This window comes from Spodoptera frugiperda, chromosome 18, assembly GCF_023101765.2.
Source record: "Spodoptera frugiperda isolate SF20-4 chromosome 18, AGI-APGP_CSIRO_Sfru_2.0, whole genome shotgun sequence".
In the NCBI taxonomy this organism is placed as follows: Eukaryota; Metazoa; Arthropoda; class Insecta; order Lepidoptera; family Noctuidae; genus Spodoptera; species Spodoptera frugiperda.
Genome location: NC_064229.1, coordinates 8,245,180 through 8,268,867, shown reverse-complemented (window position 1 = coordinate 8,268,867; position 23,688 = coordinate 8,245,180). Strand labels below are relative to the sequence as shown.

The following is a 23,688-nucleotide window of genomic DNA, read 5'->3' as shown; positions in this document are numbered from 1 at the left end:
TAACAGCTGGGAGAAACAGTCGGGCGGTGAGCGTGGTTGATTGAAGACGTATTTTGAGTGGAGAAGATTATTGCAATAAAATTTTATTGCAACTTATTGTAAAGTTTATTATTTGAGATAATATTTTTAGTTATGAGGATCGTTCAGTAATTCATTACGCCTGCTCACAAGATTCGATTGGTGATTTAAAATTTATAAATTTAAATTTGGAGTCCAAGTTATATTTTTATAATAACTTTCGGGAGACATACTTTATTAACTAAAAATAAATTAATGGAGGAAAGTTCTACTAGCAACGAACGCAGCCTACTGGTCGGTAGTCAGTTCGCGTTGCTCATGACGAAAATTCTCTACTGTAACTTGAAACTAGTAGAGCTATTCTCCATTAATTTACGAGAGTAAACCATTATATTCAGTCAATTTAGAAGACCAATTTCCGAACCCGTTCTCGTGATAGAAAAGCAGAATATTATAACCTCAAAGATACCACGACGTTCACACTATCATAATCACAAACAACACCTCATATTTTTTCTAATTAAAACCCAGTTTCTTATACAATTCACACATAACAAAACACATTCACAGCTCATCAAAAATAAATCACGAACTACAAAAACTGATAAAATGGCATTTCAAATAAAATATTTCATCGTCGTCAGAGAGTTACGATTATTTCATACACCATAAAGTATAACTACGTATTCTGCTTATCTCTTTAAGCTTTATAAGTGTAATATTTCAGTGGTGATACAGTTGGAGTGTCCATATATAATCGTTATGTGATATATAAAAGAAAATGTGTTAAGTCAACTATCTCTTTAACAGGGCGTTAAGGAGCTAATGATGGTAGCTTGGTAACTTGGTAGTTGGTAGGGTTGCATTGAATGTAATATGGTGGTTCCAAAGATAAGTTGCGAATTTTTCAAACATGTGACGTTTTTCAAGTTATCTTGTACTTTCTAAGTGTAGACAAGTTTTTTTTTTATATAAAAACTTTGCCCCACATTAGGATTTTCTCCTGTGTCGTGGGTGCGTTTACAAACATACAAGTTCACATGCACATGACACCCAGACCCGAAACAACAATTTGTGGATCACACAAAGAGTTGCTCCGTGCGGGAATCGAACCCGCTACCCGTTGCGCGGCAGCCAGTTGCCCAGCCACCGCACCAACCGTGCAGTCAAACAAGTAACACACAAAAAAAAGGTAACACATAAAAATATTTTTTAAATTTAACGGTTTATACGAGTATTGTATGGTTCCAAATATCAAATCGATCGAATTTCAGGAAGGAGGTTAAATTCCAATTACTAAATTTGACTCAAACTAATAAACAGGTCAAGCTAAATAAAACTGTTTAATAATAAAAATGTAAGGACTGGGGAGACTTTATAATCAAATGATACCAAAGTTTAAAATTCCTAATCCGCCATGAGCAAGCGTGGTGATTAATGTTCATTTCTCCTCGTGTGAGAAGCTCTGCTCATCAGCTTTTTGAGCAATACCTACTGGATGGACTGATAATAATTTTGTTATTGAGAAACATTTCACAAATGCCTATTTTACAAGAAACTTAGCTTAGTTAAGGATCTTTATCACCAAACTCCTCCATATTTATGACACAATATTCCCACGACCACCAACCCTATTGGAATCGATGCAAAAATCCGCCGACTCGAATGCGACATCTCGATTCTATAATCGATCAATTAAATCGAATTTCTTACGATAAAGCGACGGGGCTAACGCGAAATTTTTTCGCACGGAATCGCGCGAACAATCGCGCCCCGGCATAATATCGGATAATACGACCTTTTTGCTATATCCGTTTTCTATACCAATGCACATTTTGCTAAACAACATCTCACACTGACTTTTCAAGACATTCCTTTTACTACAAACGAAAATCGACTCAATTTTTTGCCAACAAAAGTTCAATCTCGCCTGCAAAAGTTTCGACTCACATGTTTATTAATTTGTAGACTTTATGTAGAGGGGATAAAGGTGGTTGTTGAGTGTGTAATGGTAGGTTGAAAGGAGATATCTCATATTAAGGAATCAGTTCTTCATAATGGACCGATTGCATTGTCATGAGGACTATTGGAGTGATAGGAAAATACCTTTAAGGAAGAGCTCTTCCATTATTTTGTATGTCTTTGTTGTATTGTGTGCATTCATTGCGCCCTTCAAAAAGAAGTGGGTAGGCAGTATACTACGTGTTACACGATCGTATCTATGTGTGAATCTTGATTGAGTTTTTCCGAAGCGAATAACACCCTCGATTCCGTTTTAATAAATGTCAAAAACGAAATGAGTTTTTCGTCAACGTTTTTCCGAAATGACGTTGTTTTTCTTAGCTTTCAAGCTGAGAAAAGATTGTTTAAACAAACAAACAAAAAAAGTTTTGTAGCTTGAACTTATAAGTTAACCGCACTTACTAACAAAAATAGTTTTTCTTAGTTATATTATTTACCATATTTGCTTTGACGTTAAAAAGTGCCTTCCTGGGTTATTTCAAATAAATAATTTTGACTTTTACGAACTCATAGTACCTCAGTACTTAGAGATATCAAAAATCTTACTTGAAGATATGAAAATATCTCATTTCTTTTAAATATCCTACTGAATTTCAATCACTGCAATTATCAGTCGCATTATTTAACAGCATCACAAACAAAACAATCCTCACCAAACACAAACACAAAACAAACCTTTAATTTAAGCAATAACTCATAAGTCATAAGAAAGTACAGTCAGGTGAAGATACAGCTACCTAAATCCTAACACGACTTAAAGTATAGTAGGTAACGAACGCGAAAAATCCCCAGCGAGTGACTTCGGTAACCCCTAGAGCGGTTTATGAGCGACTTAATGACGGTACTCCAGCGTTTTAATGACGTTAAATGAGCGTCAACGAGGTACACGTTAACAACTTTTCCCTTTCTTGAGTTTTCGAGACATTTCCTCGTTGTTTCTTAACTTAAAAGTTGATTGTCTTGGGTATAAGTTTGAAGTTAGATGTGGTGTGTAGTTTAGTGTGTATTTATGTGTTTTGGTTGTTGGTTTGTGCAATAGCTTTGCTAAAGGTCTGACTGACAGACAGATATTGTTTATATTATTATATTTGCTTTGATGTTCAAAAGTGCCTTCCTGATCTATTTGAAATAAATAATTTTGACTTCTGCGTTCTGAGGTTTTAGGCAGGAAAAAATTAGTATGTGTAAACGTTGTGATAATATTTGTAGACATTCTAAAATATAGGATAGTACACAATTTATATTGTTACTAAAGTCAGATTAAATCTTTACTAAAATCAATTCACAATTTTTACTTATCAGTCGATCTTCTCCAAACATCTGTTATTCATATTTAATTACATCATACTCCATTTTTACCGACTTCACAAAAAGGAGGAGGTACTATGTTCGGCTGTTTGTATGTTTTTTTTTTTTTTGTATGTTTGTTCATCGAATACTCCGTCAATTGTCGACGGATTTTCAAAATTCCTTTTTTGTTCGAAAGTAGATAGTTCTGAGGTGGTCCCATTGTCACCAAGTTAGGATCTGATGATGGGATCTTAGAGAAATCGAGGGAACTCCTCAAATATTTTAGGGAACTATATAGTGATTTTGGTATATTCATCTAGAATTGAAGCATTTACAGTCAAAAAGTAACCTTTGAAGAGGTGGAACTGATGAAGAAGACCAGAAATGGCCAATGGAACTTCATACTCACATAGAAATCACAATAAAGTTATACTCCGTCAATTATCGACGGATTTTCAAAATTATTTTTTGTTCGAAAGTAAATAGTTCTGAGGTGGTCCCATTGTCACCAAGTTAGGATCTGATGATGGGATCTTAGAGAAATCGAGGGAACTCCTCAAATATTATAGGGAACTATACAGTGATTTTGGTATATTCATCTAGAATTGAAGCATTTACAGTAAAAAAGTAAACTTTGAAAAGGTGGAACTGATGAAGAAGACCAGAAATGGCCAATGGAACTTCATACTCACATAGAAATCACAATAAAGTTAATTAAGTGACTGTGACAATACAAATAAATAAAGTAGTTATTGAGATAGAGAATTTTAACCGACTTTTTTAGTTGCGATACTGAGTATCGCAACTAAAAAGTGTGAAATAAAATACTTTTTACAAAAAAATAAACCGACTTCACTAAAAAAGTTAAAAATAACTTTAATTTCGGAAGTCGGTGTAACAAACAAATAATACCGAGAAACACCGACTTCCGAAATTAAAGTTATTTTTAACTTTTTTAGTGAAGTCGGTTTATTTTTTATGTTTTAAAAGTTCCTTTAAAATATTTAAGTACTTTCATAAAGAGTGTTAACAGCAACTAGATACAATCGAATTTATAGACAGACCACCAAAAAAAAACTGCAAATCATCAATGACGTCACATTCCGGACAAGTAACTAACACCAAATAAGTTGGACCACATAAACTTCGCATCACACTTGACTAAGGGACAGGCAGTAAAAGCAAATTGGATTTTTTCGAGCGCCCTCTACCGGCGGGATTTAATTATTGTTTTATTGCGTGTCAGAGGGGATCTATGTTAATGCTGATGGTCTCACAATTTTGTCTATGTCTACTTGTTCGAAATTAAGTTTCGCCAAGTTTTGTCGCTGAGTGTACTTTTTTGTGCGAAGAAAACGTCTGTGTGATGTTTTTTTTTTGGTAGTGGATTTCTCGTTGATCGGAAGGTTTAGTTTTTAAAATCTGAGTTACTTTATGTTTTGTCAATCCTTTTTAGCTACTACCTATATAGTCTAGGTACATTTTATACTGCCTAAATTAATTGGCAGAAGCAGAGTTTTTTTCTAATTTCAATCAAATATTGTTTAGTACTTTTTGTACCCCAAGGACCCCAAGGGAGGACAAAAGAGACTGTCGGACTCTTACTAACTAAAACCCACCCCGGTGTCGAGTCTCACGGCAAATATTTTTTAGTACCTATCCCATATTAATACTTACGATTTTGAAACGAAAAAACCACGCTACTTCACTAAATAATTTCGCAAAAATCTCAGCAATTGTTTGTCCAATTCTGGTACCAAAATCTAAGATCACTTACCACAGATACAAAAAAAAATCATACATACTCTAAGTTTTACTATAATCAAATTCTCTAAGAACATATCCTACGAAGTCAGATCATAATATCGCATAACAAAAATATCATACATACTTTAAGTTTTACTATAACCAAATTCTCTAAGAACATATCCTACGAAGTCAGATCATAATATCGCATAACACTCCTAATGGACGCTAGGACTCCTCTGCCTACCCCACAACCGTTAGTACCACCTGCTCAATAGAATGAACTCTGACACAAATAGTATCAGTTTGAGGTTCCCATTGCGTTCGTGTTCACATGCTGACCTTACACCCACTGAGTTAAGGGGGAGATCTATTGAAGAGGTCGCGGTCGGAGATTCAATTTAAATAAATCTCATCTAGCCATAAAGCCATCTAGCTATTTGAAATATTGACGTGTAAAAGTGTGATTTTATAACCTATTTACAGAAATAAATATCATTTATCATTTACTCGTAAAGCATTTTTTTTGTAATTCGGAGAGTACTGGCCTTTTTGCACCGTGACTTTTATGTTTTTTTTTTTATCATATAAATTTTTTGTGTTTATTGTTTTTATCCCACGAGAAGGCGGGCGAAGCCGCAGACAGAAGCTAGTCGAAATGTTTTTATAATTACTACTTAAGTTATAATGACTACCTAAGTAAGTAATTTAAAAACCGGTTATTATTTTAATCTTTGAACCTCACTGAATAACTGAATGGCCAATCACAGACAGGTTAAATAAGTAGCATTTTTATTGATAAACGGGAAAATATACCTTATTTTATGGCCTGAAAGCAGTTTCAAATGTAATTGACTACCATTTTAGTGTTTATTATATTACATTTCATAGGTCATTCATATAAGCCATGCTAATAATATTCGATTATTTATTTTATACACTCAAATAGACAGTAACTATTTATTAATTATATTTATTTATTATTCATAAATTTTTATTTGTGTAATATGAAAATAAATTTTATTTATCGCCGTGGTAGAAAGGTAATAAAGTGAGTTTATTTTATTGTGTTGTAATTTATTTATTGTTTATTTTTCAAATAGAATTTATTATGCATAAATATATTTTTCAAATAAAAATAGGTATTAAATTATTAATAGAAATGAATAAATACTCATTAGCGTGTGATAGCGAACTTTAAGACATTATTTGTTTTTAATAAAAATTACAACTTATGGGGATATTGATAGAATATCTATTCAACTTATTTAGAATATTAAATTTTAATAAAATTATAAATTATTACCTTCACTGACGGACAGACTAACAGACTATTGTTTATATCTTACTTTATTGTTAGTTTAATTGGAATAAATGATTTGAATTTGACTTTGTTGATGAAACAAGGTAAATAAACCCGTATAAAAATTAACTTAGATATTAGTAACTTCCCCTTAACCAGAGCACCATGAATCACAGTCGGTACGGAGCGCCTATGAATAAATGTCGTAACCCTTAGCTCATAGCCATTACTACAATTCACTCGGCTGATATTATCTAAACACTAAATAACTATATTATTATTAATGTTTCTACATTTTGTCCATTATTTTCTGTAGAAATTGTTAAGAAAACTATATTTGTTAGGATATTTTTGACTCTTCTTCCTTGGAAAAGAATATGTTAATATGAAAACATAGCACATTTCTTTTTTATTGAATAGGAAACGAGCAGACGGATCACCTGGTAAATGTGTGCTACTTTCTTTCTTTCTGATGGTAAGCGATCAGCGTCACCCATGGACACCCACAACACAAGAGGAGTCATAAGCGTGTTGCCGGCCTTTTAAAAAGGAAGACGATCTTTTCTTGACGGTTTGAAGGTGGTATCGGCTCGGAAATACCGCTAACGACAGCTATTGAAATCACACACATCATACATCACATTTGCTTTTTATTTTTTTAATCGTTGCCCCACATTAGGATTTTCTCCTGTGTCGTGGGTGCGTTTACAAACATACAATTTCACATGCACATGACACCCACACCCGAAACAACAATTTGTGGATCACACAAAGAGTTGCTCCGTGCGGAAATCGAATCCGCTACACGTTGCACGGCAGCCAGTTGCCCAGCCACTTTGCCAACCGTGCAGTCAACTTAATCAACATTGACATTCAAAACTCATTGAAATGAGTGTCGATTTTTAGAAAACATACACAAAAAATACCAATAAGTAGTAACCCTCTTTAAAACTACAATTCCCCATAATAACTTCAATCCAGTAAAATTTAAACGGACTACTTACAGTTAAATGTTACGGAAAAAGTTATCGCTATGCAAATTCGCCAGTTATGTTGGCACTGATTAAAACTGCTTGTCATAACTGTAATGGGGCTTGGGCAGTTAACGGTCGGTTAAACTTCAGTTAGTTACATTTTTGACTTATGACGTTTAGTTATGGTGTAATCTGGCGTTTGTAGGATCAAGTAAGAGAACTTTATTTACCTATGGGGAAATAGGGTATGAGAAAATGAGAAGCAAAATATAAAGACGTTTCATCCTTTTCCAACTTTGCCATAAGAAGGGTTATGATAAGCTAAAGGAAATTAACAGGAAAACGAATTGCATGAGCAACGGAAAATAACTTGTTTATTCTTCTCTAAACTGCGATATCAAACCCGTCTGTTAAGTCTTTGACTGCCAATAGAAAACTGTTGACGGCAAATCCTACACTAACGTCGGACACCGGTAACCACCACAGTGTTCAATGTGTTAAGCATGAAGACTATGAGAAATCCTCTTATGTAAAGGAGAGACATAGTTCAAGACAATATCACGGGTCTCGAACTGTTAATGAAATTTATGAATTCAGGTTTAATTACATAAATCATAGTACACTACTTTTTTTATTTCTTTATAATTTAGGGAGTTTTATAACGCCCAGCGTATGTCTATCGTACCTTAATATAATACGAACACAAAAGAGATCCAACCCGCATTGATCAAGCGTGGTGTAAAATGTAATATGTAAAAATAGTAGCTCTATTTTTAACGAATACACCACCACCATTTTAAAAACAAAACCGATCCAAAATAGTACCAGTAAAGGAAATAACCTTACAAAGATCGAATCGAACCCACACTCACCCCGTACTCGATAAGGTTGCCCCTCAATAAATAATTTGGCAATATTAGCATATGTCGATTTATCTCGCGAGTAGGGCCTAGAATTATTATTTATGGCCAGGCGGACCCCTCGCGCTACATATGTTAACTAAATCCAAAGATGCAAGATTTTGACATAGAGTAGGTGGTGAAAGATGTGACATTGTTATGACATGGTTTAGTATGGCATTTTCACATTCTGATTTTTACTCCAAAACAGGCGGTGCTCAGCCCATGCAGGGCACACAGCCACCGTCTGCTCCACCATGTCCTCCGGGCGGTTCTCACAGTGATGACACCCAGGGGTTTCCTCTCGCCCTATCCGAAACAGCTATAAAAAATCGTAATTTAACCGGAAACATTAAAACGACTTATTATTTTTTGGTAAATTGTTACCAACTTTTTCGACATAACATTTCGCCTTTTATTTTTTACAAATGCCGCATTTCTTTACAAAATAACGTTTCGCCTTTAACACGCAAAAATCTGATAATAATAGTAGACGGACATTAAAATAAAAATTAGTCATCTACCGTATTACAAACTACGTGCTACTACTGAGAAATTTTTGAAAAACCGAAACCTATCAATCTCTTTACGATGACGAATAATATTTCCCTGTGTTCCAAATATCCCACTATCCACAATTTAGTTTTCTACCTACACAAAAGACGTGACACATCTGTCGACCCCACCTACTCTGTGTCAGCAGTACTGTTAAAGATTTCCCGTTCCTATACCGAGGCAGCCAGGGACTTGCTTTGATTATCCAAGTTTGATGTCTTCACTCCAATTTCTAGTTTGTATTAGCATTTTCCAATTTGTATAATATTTGAATAACAAATTGTAGATGTATGTTTTTAGTAAATCTTATAATAAAATTTTGTTCCGATGGGAAGAAGGAAGTTGTTTTTGGCAATATTGTTTGGTAATCTTAACTTTATAAGTAGGTTTTTTTTAACTATGGGTTATATTAATATAGGTATCTATAATATGTCGTGGTGTCCCGGTGGTTTAAGACGCCTTCCTCGCTTCTAATGCCTGAGAGTGCGGGTTCGAAACCTACTAACGGCAAGTACGTATGTGACTTTTTCCCAGTAATATGTACTTTCTAAGATTATTTAGTGACGGAAAACATTGTGATGAAACTTGAGTTTATATTTAATTGCTAATTATAAGTTTGAAACATTGGGGAAGCTTGGTGATTAACGCTCAAACCTTCTCCGTACGAAAAGAGACCTTTGGTCAGATGTGTTTGTGAGGTCATCCAGACCCGTGATAAAGCTTACATACATAGTTAGAATATACAAAATAGAACATCAACTCCTTGAAGAAAACACCATAAAAGGATTACCATAAACAAAATGATACTCGCCTAATTAATTTTATAACAAGCAACACTGAAGGTGCGAATAAGGGGAGCTATACACGGCAAGACAAAGCGACTGCGATTATAGTTGACGTGCGACATGACGGATACAAGCGACCTATTAATAAGCCGTATCTGCGATCTAGTTAATTAAAATCAAACATTTTGTTCAACGCACCCCCTTTTGAGGGAGTTTTATTTTAATGATGAATGCCATTTAGTAAAACGAGCTTCTCTGATGAATTTGATGTTTTGTTTAATCGTGTGAATATGATTTGAATAAAGCTATTTGTTAGATTAATTGTATGATGCGTTTGTTTAAGAAAATATGTTTACTAAGGTTTATTGTTATTGTTCCCTAAACTGCTGAGACTTCATCCGTTGATTTGTTCAAAAATCTTCTATGTACGACTTCTGTCATCTGTCACATATCACCACACATTATAATTTTGTAGCGTGAATTGTGCCATTATTTAGTTTACTTCAGAACCTCAATTAATATTTCGTTTAACATATTAACCCTTAAAAATCTCAAGAAGTATCAATAAATGCCAAGATCAATTCTACCAAAATCTCATTCTATCCCCATTAACAAAAGAAAAACATCAATAAGCCTTCACAACAATACAAAAACCTAACACTAAACTACATTCAAAGAAACATAACCTCAAAAATGGACGAAAAAAACAAACAGTAGCATCTTTTAACACGTCAAGGGTTAAAAGTCGTAAAAAAGGAATCGAATAGACGAGAAGACTTCCATTTATCAAAGTGGGGTTGGAGACACTTAATCAAAGTATCACAATATACCGTCTGTAATAGGAACATGAATATTTATAAGTGAATTAGGCGCGGTCGCGACGACAAGTCGCATGATTGGAACGCGGTGCGACTTGTCTTGAAGTGTGTCGGGAGCCTTAGTGTTGTTCTTTTTTTGAAGTTTTGTTATTGTTTGCAAGACAAGGGGATTTTTTGTGATTAATTTTGGATGAGATACCTATGTTTTTTTTTTTTAATTAGGTTAACAAAAAAATAAGTAATTGATAATGATTTTATAGTTGTATATAATAATTACTTTGGGAAATTGTTTACTAATAAGGGTATGTTATTTATATTAATTAATGAAATAATTTTAAAAAGGTGGAAGTGGAAACCATTTCTTAAGCCTTCTATGCTTTGGAGCTCCTGTGTTATATATGTTTGGTTATACTTTTAGTGACAATAATTTTGTTTAAGGACGATTATTAAATTCTTTTACTTTTTTATTAGCGTCTTTTGTAAACGATTATGCAAGAAATAAAAGGTTTTCTATTTTATTATCTATTTATAACTTTCAGTGACGCCCAAAGTATGTCTAATTCCAAATGAATGCTTTCATCACCAAAAATGCAATACAAACAAATTACAAACACAAAATTGATTAAACCAAACAGCAAACACAATCCAATTACAAACCGGCTTTTCTAACATCCATCGGTTTAAAATGGAAAAAAATCTAAACAGTGAAGCCAAAACAATCCATTTCAAATATCGCTACAACACAAATAGAAATATGAAATTGTCCGAGTGTCCAAATCCCGGTTTAATATGACGTTGGTCATCTGATCCTGGATCTCTGCTAATCCCCCAACTAATAGCCGGGGTTACCCTTCAAACATTTAGAAAAAACAAAAACATTCATACGATTTTCAACCGTATATCAACATGCTAGAGTTGAATTTCCTGTAACACAAAATCCAGCATCACTTCATTTACCAAAAAGCAGTTGTAAACAAAGCAATATCAGTCTTGTTACGTTTGGTATAAGGTGCAATTTTGTTTGTTAACAAAGTTGTTTAGTGGAACAATTTTTAGGGCGCAAAAGTCCTTCTGTCGAAATGTGAAAGCATTTCTGTGTAAGATTATGATATTAGAGAATTTGGTGTAAGCAGTGCTTGTGGTGTTGGAGACATTATATTTTATAGTTTTGGACGATTTATTAAAAAAATCCCCCTTCGTGCCACCCCTGGGATGGTGGCTGCACTTTCTCATGTCAGATGAGCTATGAACTACTTCTTGTTGGACAAGAGTAATGTGAAATAAGTATAATATATAGAAAAGTATTGTACTCTTATACTAAGTTCTAGCCTAAAAAAAGCACAAGAAAAGTAAACAGTAGTAGTATTTATCATTTATTCCTGGAATCATATCAACAAAAGTTTTATAACATCTTAATTTTTTCGTTTAATTTTCATAACATAGTAAAATATCTACAGTACATTTTCATAACATTGTATAAACTTCAAACAAAACAATTAACCGCCTAAAATTACAAACACACAATTTCCACGCCATTTAAAAAACAAAACTGCTTCTAGCCTTAAACACACAGGATCCTCCTCCATTGACCAACTCACTCACACCTCTTAAGACCAAATAAATTAAGTGCCCCAACTAATTGGACCCTTAAACCAATTTTTTCGTACAAAGAATTTATGCAAAACACTCGGCGTGGACAAATTAAAAGTGCTGAAGAAAAAAAAAGTATAAATTAATGCACCCGGACGCATCTGTTTTAATTATGTCACTGGCTGATGGTATTTTGTGGATACGACTTTTTTGAAATAAGAATTTATAAGATGGCGGTTGAATGATTCATATTTTGATGTTGGAGTATTTTTATGGAAGGGGAAACGAGCAAACGAGTCACCTGATCAACGATCAGCGTCGCCCATGGACACCCGCAACACAAGAGAAGTCACAGGTGCGTTACCGGCATTTGCCCTTTGGCTTCTGTTTATCGGTTTAACATAAAATGGCAGGAGTTAATCGAAAATCTGTTACCCAAGCTGGAACTGCAGACTACCTAGCGGGTTTACTGGGGCTCGGGGCAGGAGTAGGAACGGGGTGGTTTTTAGTCAGTAAGAGTATGACACTCCCTCTCGCCTCGCCCAAGGCGGGAGAAGTCATTGGATGATATACCCCATTTAAAAAAAAGCAACATTCACGAATAACGAAACAAAATCAAGAGCACATCCATACTTCGCCCAACAGTTCAACGGGGGGCGTCTTAAAATTAAAAATGAACAGAAGTGGAGGGTCAAACGGCTTTGTAATCGGTGCAATAAATCTAAACACTCACTAATTACTACCTACCTACCTACAGTATCAATAATATGTTAATTTCTGTATTCATCAAGATAACGGTAGCGTGTTAATTGACACGTTTAAAGTGGAGATAAGGATTAATTGCATTTTTTTACTGAACTTAGTGTTATAATGTGAGGAGATGAGTTCCTGGAAGATTCATATTGAAGAGGATTTTTAATGGGGTAGGACGGCAAACGAGCTGATGTATCACCTGATGGTAAGCAAATGACGCCGCCCAGGGTGTCGCTGGCTTTTTAGGTGAGAAGGGGGTTAGGGTACCAATAACCTCACTCATACGGCGAACACAACACAATCGTTACTTCACGCTAATTTTCTATAAGGTCTTGGTATCAATCCCTATTAGTATTCATTTACCTTTCTGATACACCACCAAGAAGAATTTGTCTACATAGAGATATTAGCTTCTAACCGCGCCTTCGCTCGCGTTCCCGTACGATTAAAAGTACCCTATGTTTATTCAAAGCACAATCTATCCTTGTTCGAAATTTCATCACAATCCTTTCAGCTGTTTGGACGTGTTTGAGTTACAACCATACACACAATCTCACATTATTATAGAGAGAAGTAAGATAAGATAAAAACTTAACTAACTAAAACTATCACCAACATCCAAAGATCTTCCCACAGCAACACAAAAACGACATCACACTAAAACAAAATGGTGACAATCAGTCACAGTACAAAGAAAAGATTCAAATAATATTTGGCTCGAAACCTTTTCAAAGCGACTCTAAAGAAAGTGAAAAATATATTCTAAAGGACAATAGACATCTTTTCGTATGTAAATCTTTTAAAGAAAGGGGACCAATGGCATTTCTCAAAACCTTCGCGCAGACATTTTTGATTTTCGAATGGGATTTCTCGATGGCCAGTAAACGTTCTATTCTAAAACGGTTGAACGCGTTTAAATACGGAATGCAATGCTTTTTGAATTGATAGAACATTCTTTGTTGGCGATATTTGAAATTTTGAAATTGGAATGTAAAAGTTCTTTACAGTTATGATATTTGATGGTATGTTTGTTAAGGTTTTAAGTCAAAATTGCTGAACGAACTTTGATAAATGAATATAACTTTGCATTCAAGAATGATTTGTACCTATAATATCTGTTTTGTTATGTTTGCTGCTAATTGAAACTAGACATAATGAAACTTCTTTAACAACCAGAGGTTTGAGTACCTTTACTAAGTAACGTTGATCTTTCAGTACCTTCTTCCAACTTACTTAAATATGAATGCTTACTTAAACTCCCTTGTAACACCTCTAGTGTTTTGTGTGTCCATGGGCGGCGGCGATGGCTTACCATTAGGTGATCCGTCTGCTCGTTTACCGGCTTATACAAAAAAAATGTCTGCATTTTGATAAATGATAAATAATAAACCTTTTTAACTTAAACTTTACCATAATAAACCTAGTTTCATAACCATAGTCCACAGACATAATAAAAACAAAAATGAACCGGTACCTACTACCGAAATCAGCCAGTCTAAGTAATAAATAGAAAGGTTATCCATCTTAGCCGCGCGAGAAATATCGCATACACCCCTCTCTTTCACCCCCATAAGTAACCCCATATCTGCCATCTCACTCGCTCTTTGTGGCACGTGACTGGCGTACTAGTTGCATGAAGTTTTCCTCCTTTATGGCAATTTTCCATGAAAAATCACCTGGATAGCAACGAACGGCGTGCCAAATTAGCTCGCAGTCCGGCCAGGGTATGAAATTGTTTTTAGTTTTAAGATATAGGTGGTGGTGGTGTTCAGAACCAAAACGGTTAAGTGTGGTCAAGTTTTGTAAAGGTGGGGTTGTGTTTGATAAAGCGGTTTTATTATAACTTTGTAAGACATGCTAAATTAATTATTATTATGCTAAATAAATTAATTATAACGTGAGTAAGCCGGCGGCTTACAACTGTTTGACGAGGAACTCGACTAGTTTTACATACACATGACACCCGACCCTTAACAACAATTTGTGGATCATAAAAATAGCTGCTCTGTGCTAGATACGAACCTACTATCCACTGAACAGAAGCCAGCTGCTCAGTCACCACGTAATCCATCTCATTTATTTTCCAATCTTTTTGGGAAGTCTGATCAAATTATTAGTTAGAAGAGAAAACTATCAAAATTTAACAAAACTAAAGTAGAGCCATAGAAAATCGTAAATAATACAATTGTCCCAAGGCCAATGTATCATAACAACGGTATGCAAATACAAATTGATTAAAACAATAACAATAAACCAGAGAAATCGAATAAGGCATCGGTTCGAGATGTATCGATACGATTCGATCTCCGTAACGATTATTGTTCCTTACTAGGTAAGCCGTAATTACTCGATACTATTGTCTTACCGATTTATCGATTGTCGGTGTAACGATTTATAAATAAATTGTACTTTTAATTGCGAATTAATGATCGATAGTATGAGAATAAGGAATGAGTTTAGATATACTTACTGATACCAACTTCCGCTCGGTTCTTTCGTCTTTAGACATTCCTAGCTATCGCAAATATTCTATTAAAGCAAATTTCAATTGGGGTTATTATCTCTTCGATTGTCATAGCATTGTCTTTTATATTGTAGTGTTTGTAGCACCTTTTTTATAACGGGGAAAACTTCTAAAAAGCGCCTACTTTTCTGGGGATAAAACCTCACTAAAACCACCCCAGAGGCCACCTTCAGCACCTCTAAGGGGCACCGGGTCCTCTAATAGACCTGCTCCCAAGCCCCCACCGTGAGAGTTTGTAGCAACTAACTCTATAAGTAGCGTGTATTATCAGATTGAACACTTAATTTAGTTATTCACAATATTGCTCCCGAAGCCCCTACATTACAATATCTATTCATCATCGTCAAGCCTTTTATCTCCGAAGGGGTAAGCAAAGGTGCACATTACGGCACATAATGCCGCTGTACAACATGCACCCACTTTTCACCTATACAGCCTCTTTCCATATACTGGGCACAATTCCAAACTCCGTGCTAGTCCGTGAAACTTCACCTCAAATAACTTACAAGTGGTTACAAAGTTGCATGCCATAATTATGAACGGATCCAAATATAGTTCACATGTCCATAAATTAAGCAAAATAAATCTCCACAGTAGATAATAATGATTAAACCAATATGGTTGGAGGAACTGTAATATATGGCTATCAAACTGTTTACAGTGCACATCGTTAATAATTAACTGATGTTTTATCATTTTACTGTAACAATTATGTTTAATCTTAAACCATTGACGATATAAAACAATTGTATGTGAACCAATCTGAACATAAATTAAAAGAAATACCCAAAATAGTTAATGTGACTCATTTAAAAGAAGAAGGAATCAAAAAGCCTTGATAAGTGAACTAGACCAAAAATGTAATAAAACTGTATACATCTAGAGCTAAGGAATGATTAGAAAGCAATGGAGTCACAGGAAAGATAAAAAGTACGACAAGAAAATCAAGGTTCCTATATTAAAAACTACAATAAGTGGTTAATAAACTACCATAAATATCACTACAAAAAAAGGAAACGGCTTACAAATGCAATGGTGAACTCTTTGCACAACCTAATTATTAAAACATACAAATGAAACTTCTAATCACAACAACCAAAACACTAACAGATTCAAAAGAAAATCAACTCTAAACCCAAAAAGAACAAGGCCTACATTTCATTCAAAGTAAACAAACGACAACTTTACATAGTACCTAATCCATTGGTGGCTGGACACACGCGGCGACGACACACCGATCTAATTTGTCCAGGATTAGTGAGAGCACCACTTTTTCATTATTTCTCTGAGTGTCTTAAGCCACGGCTTAGAGCGTGCTATGAATACTAAGCGATCAGTATTTACTTAGGATTTCCTATTTTTATTTTGTACTGTTTTGAGTTTGGGGATATCTAGTGTCTGCTGTGTAGTGTCGTGTTTACGTTTGGTGACTGATTTGTTTAATGTAAACTATATGACTATAGCTTTTATCATAAATAAAATAAATCCATTATCTACAGATTTATCATCGGTCAATGTTTTGTTTCTATGTCAATTTCAACAACGAAATCATTTTTACGAAAGTATCAATGAACTATTCCCTAATTTGTGACTATTATTTTTGACGTATTTAACATAACTTCGCGTCTGTCTCCCATGGAAGGCCAAAGGCTGCGATTCTTACCCACTTCTTTTGTTTCATGAACAGCCATCGGTCTTTTCATGCATGCTCGTCGGTTAAAGGTATTTTTAATTTGGCCCTTTTTTATTATATCTTTTGCGTATTTTTTAAGCAAGGTTTCTAATACCCATTGAAAACATGTCAGTCACAAACCCTCCCAAAATCACTCGAACAACAAAACAAAAATCATCACAAACAAAACCAATCAAATCTTCGATTCCTTCAAAACTTTTTGTCATTGAACAACGAATTATTGTTTTATCCTTTTCTGTCATTAAAATAGATTATTCTTCAATAGCAGTTAATGTGGAGTTTGGTCAAAACAGATGCGTTGGTCTTCTTACGAGCGGTGAGCGCGCGCCATGTCAAAATTACATGTTTCCCGACGTAATTGTGATTGGATTTTGTGTCTTTTTTACCATTTTTTAGGGTTCTGTCGTATAAAGGATTTTGGTTTTTGATGTATGAATATTTATTTGTCAGTGTAATGACCAAATACTCAAAAGCCACTCAATTTTAAGATGCTCAAGAATAGTTCTGTCACTACAAATTCTTTATAAAAAGGCCTCTGTCTTATTGCACGATATTTAAGTATAACTTAAAATTGAGTAGCATCGAGACGGATCGTAAGACGGATTGTCTTACACCTGAAGTCAAATCAATCGTTATAAGTGGGCGAGATTTTCCGTAGGTACATATGACTGAGAACTAGATGACAGTTCTCTGATACCTAAGTTGATTTAGATTATTTTAGATAGTATTGCCAAGTTTTTACACGTATACCTTATTGGAGCATTTATAGTCTAATAACATTTCATATAAAAATATTTACTTCTTGTCCTCATCTTTCTTTCTTCGGAAATTTTTGAACCTGCAGAACCAACCCATTTCGATCCGAATCAACGCTACCAATTAATGTTACCTGACTTTTTTCACATCTAAACCCTTTGTTTCGTTCGTGAGAACACTCGATCGGAAATTACCATTTTTAGATATTGGATTATCGACGTCCACATTGGATTTGAGGTTATTTTTACAAAACTCGATCGGCCAAATCGATTCAGTAAGGAATAACACGGTTTGGGCGGTGTCGTACGGTGCACCGATCGGCATTATTTTGTCGAATATTTTGAATAATTTTTGCAAACTCACCGGCTGTTGACTGAAGCTGCGTTTGAGACGCCATCTACTGACGGCTTTCTGGAACAATAAGACATTATGTAAAGGACGTTAAGATGGTATAATGTGAAGGTAAGGTAGGTACTTCACTGAAACACTAATTTGGTGTAATTTGAGCTCTTTAAGTTACCATTTTGAAAAATTATTATGATTTGATTTGCCTTATGAAACAATAATCATTTCAATCATTATAAAAGGAATTAAAAATACAATTATTAAAACTGAACTATTGGCTCTTTAGTCCTGAAGATCAAAGGAACGAACTCAAACATATGATTGCTTTACCGGACGCTCCGGTTCGAAGAACAGGAGTAGGAACGATGTGGTTTATAGTCAGTAAGAGTCTGATACTACCTCTCGGCTCACCCGAAGAGCGAAAGAAGTCATTGGATGATTTTCCCGCCTCAAAAAAAAAAAGTGTGACACTTCTCGCCTCACCCAAAGCGGAAGAAGTCATTGGATGATATTCCCCATAAAAAAACATATGATGTTCTGAAAAATCTGTAGTATACTTAAGTCTGAATTATTAAGTCTTGAGTTATTATTCCTTCCATGTCTTCTCTCTTCATCTATGCTGAAACATCAAAAAACTTATATGTCTCCTATACTTACATCCAGTAAGGGTCTGTAAGACTGGAACCAGGTCCATAATGAGGAGCGAGATGGTACGGGCTCATGTAGTTTACCATCGGTACCGCGTACATTTTACTTTGATCACTGTTTTACTTTACCGCCTCAAAAATAGTACCTACTGTCTCCTTTAGACTAGTGTAGTGTTATGTTTATCTATGTTTAAACTGAAAAATCGAATCGGAACTGTTTAATCGATTTGTTTCTTATTGCCGATTTTAATGACCGATCTTAATCGTGTTATATCGAAATCATTGGATCGATCTTGACTTTTTTTTGTTTTGGTACGTTACGCCATTTATTCCTGAAGGGGTAGGCAGAGGTGCATATTATGGAACTTATTTCCACTTTTCACCACTTGTGTTATAAGTTCCATGTGAGGATGTGAGCCTATTGCCACTGAGAAATTTTCGAAAAACTGAAACTGACGGAAACTCTATAGAAATAATCTCAAAAATCGAGCGCCATCTAAAGATTTTGAATTGAAATCGGTTCTTAAAATTAGCAGTAAGTCGATGTTAGATTAAAATCATAATATGTAAAGTGACAAATACGGATCACAACACTAACGGTTAAAAAAATGACTCAGCGAAAAACGTATTTAAATATCGAACTAGCAACTAAGTGAAAAGTCATATATCATAGAAGTACCTAACTTATGAGTGGTACAACCGATTACAAAACTTCTTATGTAAATAGGCTGAATGGCTGACAATATTGAACGGCTTCAACTCTTTGATGACAAAAACCTTCACATTCCATAGCTTTTGAAAAAGCCGCAACCGTCACTAAATACACTCTAGTTGACAGAAAGCCGACGGGTCCCGAACTTAACCGAATCGAATTGGACAATAGTTCCACTTAGCGGCCCACAGATGTCGTTAGCGCCCGCTGCGCTTGCGTCCCGCAACATGCAGAGATTAGAAATTAGTATTCGTATAACTGTTCGTGGTAGCTTGTTTGGAAAATGTGGTTTGTTTATTTTTTTTTAGCAATTGGTTATTATTTTTCTTCCTAAAATTTATTTTTGGAAGAACCTACCTCTTAATGTACAAAACGTATGTTTCTGAGAATTTGGTGTATTAAGCAATAATGATACTCTCTAAGTTCTTAAATAATTGCAATACACAAATTTTAATACATATTAATCAATTTTGTATGAGTAGATTGCAGATTGCAGATTGTACCTAAGTAACTACCTACCCACTTAAATATAATTGAACCAATTTACGCTTTAACACTAAGTACAATCTCTTTAACGTAAGTATGCTCATAGTGTTGACTCCAGGGGGGGTAGGCAGAGTGATTGGTGAAAAAACATCAAGTCTCACAAATCGGAAACGAATAAGATCGAATGTTTTTTTTTCTCTTTTTCCTCTGTATTGCCTATTTAAGTTGATTATTTACGCAGCGTAAACATCAAAGTGTGTTTGACTGCATCTTGTGTAGTTGGATTTAGATTTTTGATACTTGATCATGTGTGCTGGTGTTGTTCGAGTAAGGTTATATAATAATTAAATGTTTTTAAGCCTTTAACTGCCATCAGAAAACTGTTGAAGGCAAATTCTCGACCAATATAGGTCACCGGTGATCTACGTGGCAGTTAATTTTGATATAATGTTTCTTGAAAATATTGATATTTCTTTTTACATTAAAAATTATCTCAATCTTCGTATAATGCGACACTGTTATTTGTATTTTTATCTATAGATCTAAATAAATTATTTTATTTTTCAATTTATTTAGATCATCAATGATTACTCTAAATATGTAATGTTATTTTTTATAAAAACTTTTAAAAATTTCTTACAAACAAGTATCAAAACTATTCACACCACAAACAAATTGACCAATCACAAACCAATGCTGGTAATCGGATCGATCGATTTATTTTTACACGATTCGATTACTACTCGGTTACCGATTGTTTCCGAAAAGCGGTAACATCAAAAGGCGCGAGCTACATTCGTCATGGAAACCGTTGAGCGGAATTACAAACGTTTTTATTGGACCTATTTAAAATAGTTCCTTTTTTGAAAGTGGCCAATCAGGGTTTGAAAAAAAGAAATAATTTAATGATGTGTTTGAATACTCACTGTTGTAGAGTTTTGAATGATTAATTTTCATGATTATTCATTTCCCTAAATGCCTGTTTTACCACCTCCATATAGCTTATATGACAGATATACCCGATAAACTGATGGGCAGATAGTTCATACAAATTACGTTCTTAATTCAAAGTTATCTGGGACATAGCGGCTATCCAGACATTGTGAAACAGGTTCTAAATATGAAAGTAAGTTTCAAGGAAAGATTACCAGTAAGAAATGACGGTAAAAGTTTTTAAGATTTAAGAAAATTGTTAACCATATTAGATTTTTCTTGGATTAATAGGTACTAAGCCGTTTGCTGTGAAAACAGGTGTAGTATTTTGTGCAAATCTTAAATTTTTTTCACAAGAAAACGTCCATCAACTTTGTCCATAATATTAACTTGCCAAAAAAGTTATATCTAAAGTAATCCAATTAGGAACCTAACAGTGTCCAATTAGGAGAACTCAGAATTGTTTTTCTAATCTCTAATTAAGTTTACACACATGACAAACGTACAGAAACTTGGAAAAATTATTTACGCATTCAACACGTCAATACAAATGTCTTCATTAACTTAATGTCGAACAGAAAGTCCAAATAAAAACAATGAGAACTCCCACATCGCGAGTTTCCGAGAAAACTTTACGAAAACGACAAATTCCACTACTAATCGAATAAGGAGATGACAATCGAAACGTTACGAATAAGCAATCGATCACCGTACGTCACTTTACATTTATAATACTTGAAAAACAAACCATTTTAAAGTAAAAGTTAAATCGATAAAAAAGTTAAAACAAATCGACTAAACGTACGCACTACTTTAAATCGATTACGAGTTGTAAAAAGTTCGGTTTACGAAAAATAAAAAGTTGCGGTCGCGGATTGAAGAAAGTTTTCGAATTTCGAACGCATAGGCCTGCGCTCTCCGCGGCGCTTCACGTGCTAGTGAGGTGACATGCACGCACCCCGGGAAAATTCGCAAGTCCCCCTTGTAAGTTTATACGCATTGATGTGTGCGGGAGACTCCCTAATCGAATAACAATCGTAATTGGGGGTGCTATTAATGAATCATTAATTCGTGTTGAGGAATCCGGTTATGACTTTTGGCTTGTGGTTTGCAAAGTTCCTTGTGGTTTTGTGATGGGATTAATCGTGTAGCTAGGTATTCATTTGGTTAAGTAATTTGAGTATTTGGACATTTCTGAGCAAAGTTTTGTCTCCAAAAATATTTTTATTTACACTGCAAAGGTCTTTGGAGTTACAAACGCAGATCACGCACGAACGCGATCATATTTAATAAATATCGAAAACAAAATAATCCGAACAAAACGACGGTCTACATCAAAGTTGATAGCCAAATAGCAAGAAAATCTTTCACTAGGATGACAGTCACGAAGCTACTAACTCGCATTTACTGACTAAACAAAGAAGCAAACTGACAAAAATTCCCCTCACAACCAGGGAATAATTTTCCAATATGGCAATAATATGACACAACAGTGGCAACACCGCGTGAATAATAAATAAGGCGGGGACACGCGCGGCGCGTACGCTCAATTATTTACACGCAAATTATGGAAGTAACATGCGTGTAGTTTTGTTTTTCAGAAAATGTAAGAAATGTCTTAGAAGGATTGCTTAGATGGTGGACTAGGTCTCAGGCTCTCACCTTTCTCTCAAGAGATTAAATTCCAAGGACTTATTTATTACTTCTAGGTTACATCTTCATGACTTCCTGCTTAGTTTTCCAATGGAATGACGGGAATATCTCCATCTGTTGTTTTACGGTGCTCAATTAATTTTCAATTTCTAATGACGTATCGTATGTTCTCCCAAATTACTGTTAAGCTACGGCAAACTATAAAAAGTCTACCAAACGACTACTAATCGATATAGAACATAAAGAACGGTCTTTTGGCCGTAAACCTGACAGGCAAATTCTCCTGCTAGCACTTAAAGATATACAACGTGTCATGTGTAGAGATTAAGGTAACCTCTCTTATGTAGATAAGGGCCCATAGTCCAGCCCCATACTTCAAAATAAGATAGTCATAATCATAGCCCGTGCCGTCCAGGCTACTGATGATCTCATGATACTACAGCCTATAAAATCGCATATATTTTTACCAAAACAACCAAAATACTCCTATCACACATAATTAACGAAAATAATCTTGTAAATGACTCCCGAGTACTAACAACGGCTAATCGCCTAAGTTACCGGACAGTATGCAAATTGATATGGTTGTTGCGAATGAAATTATATTTTTTGCCATTAAGTAATATATTTATCAGAGCAAACATCTCGGCGCCGAAGGCAGCGCGTGATTGGTATCGATGTGCCAATGATGTAAGTAGATGTAGCGTTTTGGCAAGAACAGAATGGTAGCCCAGAATAAGCGCTAGGCTACCGAAGCTGCGACTCGAAAAGCAGTAGTAGGAACGAGGTAGTCTTTAGTCAGTATGAGTCTGATACTGCATCAGACTCTTACTGACTAAAGACTACCTCTTGTCTCGCCCAAGGTGGGAGTAGTCATTTGATGATTTTCCCCCTACAAAAAACCCCAGAAGAACGGAAATGTTTTCTAATGTACCTATGTGTATATTTGTTTAAATGATTACACACAATTTATGTATCAAAATACGACCTAGGGGTATTAATTAATAGTAATTCAAAACGGATAAATCATTTGGGTTTGAACAGAATGTATATTCTGTTGATTTGTAATAATTATTTTTCTATTACATCAGATCTTTTGAGTTCTTAGTTGGCAAACGTGAATAAAATTGATGGCTAGTGTAATTTAAATTATCTTTCAGAATTGTTACTCTCGCTTCTACCTACA

The 23,688-nt window shown here is 34.8% G+C and overlaps 1 protein-coding gene and 1 long non-coding RNA gene across 4 annotated transcripts in view; one reads left to right on the top strand and one right to left on the bottom strand.

Annotated features, from left to right (window-relative positions):
• Window positions 1-23,688, bottom strand: part of LOC118277959 (protein trachealess) — a 172,482-nt gene that overhangs the window by 95,304 nt on the left and 53,490 nt on the right. For all 3 annotated transcript variants that reach the window (XM_050700310.1, XM_050700311.1, XM_050700313.1), the window contains exon 4: window positions 18,090-18,137. In XM_050700310.1, coding sequence (XP_050556267.1) covers window positions 18,090-18,137 — 48 coding nt within the window. The remainder of the gene's footprint in view (window positions 1-18,089; window positions 18,138-23,688) is intronic.
• Window positions 3,394-4,258, top strand: LOC126911705 (uncharacterized). Its single transcript, XR_007706230.1, has 2 exons — window positions 3,394-3,689; window positions 3,973-4,258. It is a non-coding gene; the product is annotated as an uncharacterized LOC126911705 (long non-coding RNA).